The sequence below is a fragment of the Oncorhynchus kisutch genome, linkage group LG30, assembly GCF_002021735.2.
Source record: "Oncorhynchus kisutch isolate 150728-3 linkage group LG30, Okis_V2, whole genome shotgun sequence".
NCBI classification, from domain to species: Eukaryota; Metazoa; Chordata; class Actinopteri; order Salmoniformes; family Salmonidae; genus Oncorhynchus; species Oncorhynchus kisutch.
Genome location: NC_034203.2, coordinates 14,000,191 through 14,011,211, shown reverse-complemented (window position 1 = coordinate 14,011,211; position 11,021 = coordinate 14,000,191). Strand labels below are relative to the sequence as shown.

The following is an 11,021-nucleotide window of genomic DNA, read 5'->3' as shown; positions in this document are numbered from 1 at the left end:
CAACGGTATATTTTTCTAACAGGTTTGCCTATGAATGACGTAAAAAGAGGAAAAGTGCACAACCATGGTTTTCGAAATAGGACGTTGTGCATTCTAGTATTTCTATTTATTAGGGATCCCCATTAGCTGCTGCTCTTCCTGGGGTCCAAACACACCAAAGCACCCCCATTACATATAAAACAGTGAACTATGTTTGTACTAAAAAACCGGTCACCCGTCTGAGCTGGTCAAACTGGATTATCCAGCAGGGCGTTCCGGGCTGGAGCTCGAGTTTTGGTTGGGTGTCATGTGACATTAATTAGCCATGCTCCAGCACAAATCAATGGAACAGGACTAGCCTCCGTGATTTGCAGAAGGGATAAGTAGGAGGAACCATGCTGAAAGTGCAGATAAACCCAATTGAAGAGCTCATCACTCTAAATGAAGATATAAGTAGAGAAAATCCTGTTTCACTGCGTGTCTTTTTTGTTTTTGTTGTTTCGATTACTGTGCGCCTTGACACGGAGTGCAAAGATCGGTTAAAGACCCCCCCCCCCCCCCCCCCCCAGTGCTGAAAGGAGGCGAGAGTTGTTACAAAATATTCAAGGTTGAAGCTGATGTTCTATTGAGGTAAGTTTGCGTCGGGTACAATTTTATACGTTATGAAACACTAAAATTAGTTTGACTTTTTAAACTTTTTATTCGTACTGTACTATCATTCGGTGTAGCATGGATGTTTGTTTACATCACCGAATTAAAAATGGTTTGCGTTTGTTGCGTGATTTGAGTAGTCTAGGCTACCTTTAACACTATCGGTTAAAATGTCCTTTTAGATTGTAGTTATAAATACATTTGCCAACTTCGAAAGCAGAACACTAAACTGCAATGTTTATGGTAGGCTATAAAACGCTCATCTGCAACAATCTATTCACTAGGCCTATTGTTTATTAGGATATCGACGAATAACCCAGCATGCAACAATTTCACCAATATACAAACAGAAGTGAACTTTAAATGGTGACAACTGTCTTTCCAGGAGCCAGCAAAATGAATTTCCTGCTGGAAACCCTTCAGTTGATTGTAATGTCCATTTATTACAACATAGAGGCATTTGTCAGACTGTTCATCCCATTTAAGAAGAAAAATGTCACCGGGGAAATCGTCCTGATCACGGGGGCGGGCAGCGGCATTGGCCGGCTCATGGCAGAAAAGTTTGCCAGCCTGGGCGTCTCTCTGGTTCTGTGGGATGTCAACCAGGAGGGCATGAAGGAGACTGCAAGACTAGTGAAGGAGAAAGGGGCAACTAGGGTCCACTACTACCTGTGTGACTGCAGTGACAAGGCTAAAGTCTACAGAGTGGCTGACCAGGTAAACCACCTGATTCTAATCAACTAGTCCTTAATCAAGACTGTACTTAGTTGAATTGGTGTTGCTGTTTAAAAAAAGAGGGGAAAAAAGCCTGCACTGATACTAGCCATTGGTGAGTAATTATCACCTTGCCTTGTGGTCTATCAAGCATCCATTAACCTGTAATTGCAGGCTATGCCTTGTGAGTAACTGTTTCATTATACTACAGTTGAAATGGAGGTTCACCAACCCCTCCTAAAGTGAGGTAGAGTTTCTGTTCAGTAAACGTCCATTGTTGCTGAGGGAAGGGAAAGCCACATGAAACTCCTTACATGCTATTCAGTTAATGTTTCTCAACTGTTAAAACTGGTTTTAAACTCTGTCACGCATAAGGATCCTTCCCTGTTTAACTTGTTAGTACAATGCAATGTCACATAAGATCCTCCTCACCACAATTGGCTGGCAGGATATAGGAAGCAACAATATGTATCTGTTAATAAAATACAACAAAAAGTTAATTACTGGGTGTGCTGAATGTTAACAAATGTTTTAAACATGTTTTTTGTTCAGGTCAAGAGAGAGGTGGGGGATGTGAGCATTCTCATAAACAACGCTGGCATCGTCACAGGCAGGAATTTCATGGACGCGCCAGACTCCCTCATTGAGAAAACCATTGAAGTAAACGCCATGGCACACTTTTGGGTGAGCTAATGCGCTTACAGCTCACATCTGCTACACTGACATCAACACAACTATCTTGTCGGTTTTCCCTCCCTTGCTGTCTTTATCAATGCAGGCATTTAAATGAGAAGGTATTATCCTAAATCGGCCTATACATTTGTTGGAGCATTCACATTTTTACCTCATTGTAGGCCTATGTCCTTTGTAGTAGCAGTTCCACCCACATCCCCTCAAATTAACACAGATCTGTAACAAACTGAAAATCATATTTCATTGTACAAGTTCTCCCCCTGATTTGATTTCTTTTTTATCTAGACTTATAAAGCCTTCCTCCCAGCGATGACTGCCAACAACCATGGTCATCTGGTCAGTGTTGCTAGCACAGCGGGTATGATTGGTGTCAATGGACTAGCAGGTAAATCACCCACTAGGCATGACTTAATCCAATGTTCCTCAATACTGGTCCTGGAGAGCAAAGGTGTGTAGGCTTTTGTTCCAGTCCAGCAGCAAGACACCTGAAAGCTAATCATTGTTTAATGACTGGATAAATAAGGTGTGTTGGGGTGGGGCAATAACAAAAGCCTACACACCCCTTAACCATAGTGCAGAACATTGCCTTTGTCTTAAACTCTGGGTAGAACATAATGCAATCAAGAGACTTACCGTAGAGCTGATCGATAGAGATGTTATCAATTGACCTTGAATGGGTGACGTCATTTTTAACTTGTTCATATACTGTAGCTGAAGGGTCTTTTCCATAGACTGACTTGGTTACAGAAAATGGTTCAAGGACAGTGCAATTTAGTTAGTATTATCTTGATGTGGAGACCTGTTTTATATATCCTCTGTTGTAGTGTTTTACTTCTATTTCTCTATTTTCTTTATCTGATTGTTGGGAAGGGCCTGTAAGTAAGCATTTCACTGTTAGTCCACACCTGTTTACGAATCATGTGACAAATTCAATTTGATTTGAGAACTTTGTTTATCCTGCTCTATTGTATGCCAACACATGTGTTTCTCTCCTGATAGATTACTGTGCCAGCAAGTTTGCTGCTATTGGCTTTGCTGAGTCTGTGGCTCTGGAGCTGCTGGCAACAGGGAAGGATGGTGTCAAGACTACCATTGTGTGTCCACACTTCATGAACACTGGCATGTTCGATGGCTGCAATTCTAAGTAAGTTATCAGCCATAATAGGTGCTATACAGGATATCATTGAAAGTTGTCATTTTATTCCTTATTGTCAAAATAAACACACTATGAAGGCCAAGGGTCACATTGCATATGTATATAACCTTTTCAATTGTGGACTGATAGTGGTTTATATTATGAGGTAGTGAACTTAAAAAATAAAAAATAAGTATATTCATTTTATTTAACTAGGCAAGTCAGTTAAGAACATTTCATACTTACAGTGATGGCCTACAGTGGGTTAACTGCCTTGTTCAGGGGCAGAACGACAGATTTGTACCTTGTCAGCTCGGGTATTTCGATCCAGCGACCTTTCGGTTACTGGCCCAATGCTCTAACCACTAGGCTACCTGCTACCTTATTGACTCCACAGGTGGCCTCTCTTGGTGCCTGTCCTGGATCCAGACTATGTAGCAAAGAAGATCATTGAGGCCATTTTAACTGACCAGGTCTACCTTCTGCTCCCAAAGAGCATGTATATTCTCATGGGCATGAAGAAGTGAGTATCCATTCATGTTCTTACTCTTCTTTTCCTTATGGAAATAACATGCTAGTTTTTGCTATTTGTCGCATGGAGTGATCTGCTGCCCAGACACACACACGACGCATTGTCACTCCATTTCAACACCCAGAAATGGTTACAGTACATGCTCAAACTGCACAGTATAGTCATACCCACTGGTGACAACCTCTGTTTCCTCTACTATTGCTAAGGTAGGTTGCCCTCAGTCTAGTTCTCTAGCCTGCCTCCCCACCTAAAGTAGATTAAAGTATTTCAATGGTTAATATCTTCCCTAGATGTTACATTGCATCCTTTGCGGCTTGGCTCTACTGTTTCTGGCCCAAACTAGACTGTTAGTATGGGTCTTTAATGTTTTCTTAGGACAGGCCAGGGATAGCCGAAGTTGGAGTGAGGTGGTCAGATTACAATAGACTATGTAGGGGAGGGATTTTAAAGGTCCAATGCAGCAGTTTTTATCTTAGCGACGGGCAATTTCTCAAGCAAGAAATTTGCTAGGGCTGTCTGGGAGTGGGCCAGTTAGCAATGAGCAATCGGGAGGCCGGCGTCCCTCCAGAGTAGTCGCGCGCTGTTCAACAGCTTTTTTGCTCATCTCTTCATTCACAGGGCACCCGTGATATGCCTTTCACTTCTGTTTTCCTTACGCAGCCCACTTGCCCTTCTCCTGACCGGCGACAGTACAGCTGCCAGTCGGAGGCAAGATGCTTATTATTTAAAATTTTTTAGCGTCAAGCCTGCGGCATGCCTACTCCCTTTCGCTACTTATTTGTATTATTTAAAATGCATTAGATGCCATGTCCATTTGAAGAAAAGGTTTGATTTCCTAGAAGTAAGGAGGCCTGTACTGTAATACATTTAGTGAAATCAAATTGTATTTTTTGACAGGCTTCTCACAATGATATGGCAACAACATTTACATAGTGAAGGAATGAAATAAACATTTTAAATATACTGAAAATAAGACATTAAATCAAGTACAAAAGAAACATGCAGACCAAAGAAAATGGGATGAATCTAAAATGGCTGATAGGCATATAGCAAGGACATTGTTCGCCCATGTGCTGAATAACTACACTGCGTTCGCAGCATATACTTTCATTATAATTCTATCTGCATAGTGCAGTTGTGACATTGCATTGGTCCAGTAGACTAAAGTGATTGTGTACAGAATATAAATAAATGGTGGGGGTGGTAGGGTGTAGAAGTCTTGGGGTAGAGGCTGGCTTTGGGATAGGTGGGCTGAGACTTAATGCTGACCCTCATTGTAGCAGCTCCCTCCCCCCGGTGCGCCGTCTTCACGATCGGAGGCACCTTTCAGGTAACGGGTGACCTGAATCTGGATCCCCCCCCTATCCGTGGCATCCCAGGTTGCAGGATTCTTACGAATGGTTCCTGTACACAAAGAACATTGAGTTACATTTGAATTGCACAAGGTCTTACACAAGTAAAAACCAAGGTACTTTAACACTTTTTTTTATTTTATATCAAAGCTTTGAAGAATTAATCTTTAGAAACAAGTAATTGAAACATGCCTTATCCCCTGCACCAGTCCAAGTTGTGGCGACGTCAAGCCGGTTTGACAGGATGCAAGGTAGCATCTGCCACACTGACTTCAGGTCCTTGGCCCCCTTACAACCAGACACCTAAGCAACAAATGTAAAAGTATTAGGAATTACACACTTAACATATTTCCCTCCCCAACCCCCTATATTTTTCATTTATTGTGAAAGTCTGAAAAGACAGATGTCAGATTTCCAATAAGAATTTAAATGTAATATAAATGCCTCGTGTTAAATTTCTGAGCAGAGGAATTTTGAACATGATGTCACATCAGGATACAATGCTCGCAACAACTGGGTCAAAGTTGAATGTCTCTTGCTCTTTCCCCGAAAAAGCAATAGCTACATACAATTCTGAGCACACCTACAAGTCTGTCCTGGCTCAGCCTGATCTCCGGCAAACCAGGCCTTGCTGGTCCCCCATCTGGAGATTGAGATCATCTCCAACTGACCGATTGGCCTGTTGATAGATAACAAGGTATTCATCTTGTTATCCATCTCAAGTGTCCGATACCACCCGGACTTATAGGGAGAAAATAAGCAGTTAATCACTGTCACATACCTGAAAATCGAGTTGTATTTGGCACATGCTCCGAATACAACATGTATACCGCGAAGTGGTTACTTACAAGCCCTTAACCAACGCAATGCAGTTCAAGAAATAGAGTTAAGAAAATATTTACTAAGTAAAAACAAGGCTATATACAGGGGGTACTGGTACAGAGTCGATGTGCGGGGGTACAGGTCAGTCGAGGTAATTGTACGTGTAGGTAGGGTTAAAGTAACTAGGCATAGATAATAAAATGGCGAGTAGCAGCATTGTAAAAATGCAAATAGTCCTGGTGGCAATTTGATTAATTGTTCAGCAGTCTTATGGCTAGGGGGAAGAAACTGTTAAGGAGCCTTTTGGACCTAGACTTGGCACTCCGGTACTGCTTGTTGTGCGGTAGCAGAGAGAACAGTCTAACTTGGGTGACTGGAGTCTTTGACAATGTCAAAGATGACGTACGTACGGCCCGGTGATGTACTGGGCCGTACGCACTATCCTCTGTAGCGCCTTATGGTCGGATGCCGAGCAGTTGCCATACCAGGCGGTGACGCAAACGATCAGGATGCTCTCGACGGTGCAGCTGTAAAACTTTTTGAACCCATGCCAAATCTTTTCAGTCTCCTGAGAGGTAAAGTTGTGGACGTGCCCTATTCACGACTGTCTTGGTGTGTTTGGACCATGATAGTTTGTTGGCGATGTGGACACCAAGGAACTTCAAGCGCTCAACTTGCTCCACTACAGCCCTGTCGATGAGAATGGGGGCGTGCTCTGTCTTGCTCACGTTGAGGGTGAGGTTGTTGTCCTGGCACCACACTGCAGAGAGGTGTTTAGTCCCAAGATTCTTGGCTTAGTGATGCGCTTTGGGCACTGTGGTGTTGAACGCTGAGCTGTAGTCAATAAACAGTATTCTCACATAGCTGTTCCTTTTGTCCACCTGGGAAAGGGCAGTGTGGAGTGCGATTGAGATTGCGTCATCTGTTGGGGCGGTATGCGAATTGGAGTGGGTCTAGGGTTTCTGGGATGAAGTTGTTGTGAGCCATAACCAGCCTTTTTAAAGAACCTCATGGCTACTGATTTGGGTCCTACTGGGCAGTAGTCATTTAGACAGGTTACCTTTGCTTTCTTGGGCACAGGGACTATGGTGGTCTGCTTGAAACATGTAGGTATTACAGACATGGTCAGGGAGAGGTTGAAAATCTCAGTGAAGACACTTGCAAGTTGGTCTCCACATGCTGAATACACATCCTGGTAATCAGTCTGGCCCCGCGGCCTTGTGAATGTTGACCTGTTTAAATGTTTTGATCGTATTGGCTATTGACAGCACAATCACAGTCTGGAACATCTGGTGCTCGCATGCATGAGTCAATGAGCAACCCTGTTTTTAAAGCTGTTTAGGGCGTGTCATCTCTTTAACAAAGCAACAAATGGGAGGTTAAAAAAGCACTTGTCCCCCCCTTAACTCTGACTGTACTTATAGCTTTATTATTAAGAAAAAAATGACTTTCTATGCCTGTGATGTGGTTGTCCCACCTAGCAATATTAAAATGAATGCACCAACTGTAAGTCCCTCCTTTTAACTTTTAGATTTGTGTGTATTGTTGTGACTTGTTAGCTCCAACAGTGCAGTAGTATCTATGAACATAAGCATTTCACTACACACGCAATAACATCTGCTAAATATGTAGAGTGTGTGGCTGATTTTTAATAAGTGTCTGCTAAATGACTCAAGTGTAGCATAGAGTATATAAAACGAATGAAAAATGTAGGCTATAAACTACATTCATTAGGTGTAGTATCACTTATGTCATCAATTATTTGAATGCATTGTTTCCTCGTGTGGTTGTGTTAAAAAAAAGTAAAAAATTGCATATCAAATTTGAATCACATGTAGGCTAAGGTTGTTTAAATTTTTTTTTTTTTTTTACCTTTTGTTTAACCAGGCAAGTCAGGTAAGAACACATTCTTCTTTACAATGACGGCCTGGGAACAGTGGGTTAACTGCCTGTTCAGGGGCAGAACGCCAGATTTGTACCTTGTCAGCTCGGGGGTTTGAACGTACTAGTCCAACGCTGTAACCACTAGGCTACTCTGCCGCCCCGCGTTTTATAGATCACCACGAAAACAGCTTGCCGCTTCTGGCTATGGTTAGCTGGAAGGTTGCCGAATTAGAGAAATTCCTGGCTATTGTATTTCAAATGAACTCATGGTTTGCCTAGGGATTCCTCTGAGTGGAGGCTAAATGCCAGAGATGCAAATCACATCATTCACGACAAACTCTGCTGGCGGTAGGAATTTATAGCCTTGAGGTTCGCAACAGTGGGAAATAGTGGTGCTTGTCTTTTTATAGATAGTCAGAAAGAGAAGGGAAATGGATGGTTTTTCACTGCACACAGTTCAACTTAGTTGATCTGGGTTGCCAAGCGTTCCAGACAATGTGATATCATTCACAACACCTTGTCTTTGGATCTCCATAAGCTTGCAAGTACCGGTAAACACCAAGGCTACTTATGCATTGATGCCAATTACGGCTCAGTCACTGATAAAACAGCACCTGGTTGAGTGGGCGGCAAGACTCTATTTATCTGGAGACAACTCAGATTTATAAAGACCTACACCTGATTTGTACTGCAGCTGAATATAATTATGTGCAACCTCAACATTTAAATCTACACCAAAGCCTTTTTGTGTTATGGAAATGTCCTTGTGACGGGTGTGGTAGCGCGACCGCGTTCAGAAATTTGGCCAGGTCCTGGCGATTTGTCTTAATTTGGGACGATTTGCATGGCTACATTTGTTCCTTGAGGCCTTTGAGTGTGAATTGTTGGCTTCATGTTGAATACAACACAATACACCCATGACTAATATAGAAGACATAATCACTCACCACCAATTAGACTGACTAAGACATGAAATGGCTTCTCTTGTTATTAACATATTTAGTAGTGCAGTTATGGGGTTGTTATGCCCTTTGAAATACGTTTTGTCGCTGGACCGGAATACATTCAAACAGCATTTATTATGCTCTGAATAACTTATTGGATTTTCATCTGTTTTCTGTTTTTAATTAAGAATTAATTTATTCCCACTGTGATTACCAGTTTGTCTAAATGACTTGCTGTAGTTCTAATGAAGTCATTCTGACTCTTTCAATTCCAGACACTAGTTTGTTCTCATAGGCTATAAGTTGTGTGTTGCAGTGATCGTTGCTAATATTTAGCCTAATTGACTGTTCTGACCTTCACAGGATTTTACCCTTTAAGACTGGGAATCTGCTGGGGATGTACTTGGGAGCGTTCAACTTTATGGATGCCTTCAAAGGACGCGTCAAGAAAGAGGCGTAGTGAAGAAGACGAGAGCAACCACACATACTAAGTACATTTAGTCTCAGACTCAAAGGTGATTAATACGGCCGATCATGTTTTGGTTTTTCCCTTAAATATTTCATTATTATTTAACTAATTTTAGTGTATGACAAAGCCCACGTACTAGTTTACATCGGCAGACGCTGGCTACGTGTAGGCTATATAAGGTAATAAAATACTGCTAAATATGTAACGAATGTATGACCTCAATATGTATTTTCATAGCATCAACACAAGTAGACTTGAGTGTGCTTTGTGGATCGACACACTCAATATGAAATGTTTTCACGAGTTATAGTCACTTCATGAAGTTCACGCTGTGTATGTTGGCTCCTTACACTGACACAGGCTCAATAGCAAAATGTGGTTCCTTTTTCACTATCATTCAGTGGATACTGCCCCCCCCCCCCCCCCCCCCCCCCACACACACACACACACACACACTTTATAATGCTTCCCTTTTTTGGCCTGAAGCAACATTGGAAGGGTTTGTATTGTCGATGCACTTTTTTGGGGGTGTTTTTCTTTATACACCCATTATTGGGTATTACGTAATTGTTCACATGGGTGTTGTAGAACATATTGTGCATGTACTAATCTAACAGCCAAGTAGAGAAACTAGTTTGTCTACAGTAGCCATCGAAGATGGTTTACTCTATCACCAATAGGAATGTTATGATAAATTATAGTATGTACCAAACAAACACTGATTTTCCAAACTGTTATTCTCTTAACTGGACCACCTACCCTTTTTTTACATTTGAATTTACTGACATATTTATTTATTGCTTAATCATGTACAATGTTTTACTTTGACATTGAAGATGAGATGACTGCATGACTTAACTCATTTTATTTAAATTTTCTGTCATGTTTACATTTTAATAATCACAATAGCATTGTTTACATGTAACAATGTTGGTATTTGAATAAGTACTTAAGAGTAAAGGTACTTATTTAGGTTTGCTCTTGAAAAATAAAGTTTGAAATTTGTCTTATCAGGTCATTTTCCCCTAATGGCTCCCATGCTTCTAGAATCACTAACATGGTCCGAATGTGCATAATTATTCAATGCGTGATCATAGCCCCATCTTGTGGAGAAAGAACCCGTTCTAATCCTGTGTCAAACCACGTTTCCATCAAATAATTTCATGCGGATGAAGTATGCTACTTGACGCATGAAAAGATTCACAACCGGGCTGATGTAAATAATTTTATCGCCAATAGACCATTTGTTCGTTCGACATGGTAGGACCGTTTTGTGTCGGTAAAACTATTTATGCGAGAAATGGCGGTGGAAATGCCTTTATGCGCAAATATTGATATAATAACCATCCTATCGAAGTAAATTTGGGAATCGCGCCACGATATGTTGTGGCCCTCCCACTACGACTAAGGAAAGCATGCAGTTTAGGCTACAGATTAAATACATTTTGAACTTCAAAGGGTGGTGAGCTCGATGCTACTTTCCAATAAATATCAAGGGTGGCTGCTGTTTGACAAATACAACTAATCTCGCTTCTATCCAAAAATTTCACATAAATAGCCTACCCGCACAGTATCTGCGAGCGGTTGGATTGAGCGCATCTGCCAAGACCAGAGTAAACACATTTGCTATATAACGTAACAGTTTCTGTGACAACCATCAATTAAAAATCCAATGGAAAACCATGTAACTTGTACTTTTCATTCGGTACATGGGGAATTTAAAGGCTAAATAAATTGTTCACCACGTCATCACGCGCAGCCTTCTATCATAAATCTATTTGATGAAAAACTGGGAAAATCCCTATGTTTTATGCAGATTTGAGAATATTCCCATTAAACTGTCGCA

The 11,021-nt window shown here is 41.4% G+C and overlaps 1 protein-coding gene across 1 annotated transcript; it reads left to right on the top strand.

The window, feature by feature from the left end:
* The first annotated feature begins 308 nt into the window (after nt 1-308).
* Nucleotides 309-10,193, top strand: LOC109875284 (epidermal retinol dehydrogenase 2-like). The gene is made up of 7 exons (XM_020467583.2): nt 309-609; nt 1,016-1,347; nt 1,897-2,028; nt 2,323-2,422; nt 3,037-3,181; nt 3,570-3,695; nt 9,070-10,193. Exons 2-7 carry the CDS (start codon nt 1,027-1,029, stop codon nt 9,164-9,166), a joined length of 921 nt encoding a protein of 306 aa, XP_020323172.2. The 5' UTR covers nt 309-609; nt 1,016-1,026; the 3' UTR covers nt 9,167-10,193.
* Nucleotides 10,194-11,021: the final 828 nt, after the last annotated feature.

Excerpts from the sequence above, each read along its gene's own strand:
- LOC109875284 (XM_020467583.2), top strand. The coding sequence starts at position 1,027 with ATGAATTTCCTGCTGGAAACCCTTCAGTTGATTGTAATGTCCATTTAT. Across the intron at positions 1,348-1,896 it reads TCTACAGAGTGGCTGACCAG|GTCAAGAGAGAGGTGGGGGA; the intron begins GTAAACCACCTG and ends TTTTTTGTTCAG. Across the intron at positions 3,696-9,069 it reads ATTCTCATGGGCATGAAGAA|GATTTTACCCTTTAAGACTG; the intron begins GTGAGTATCCAT and ends TGACCTTCACAG.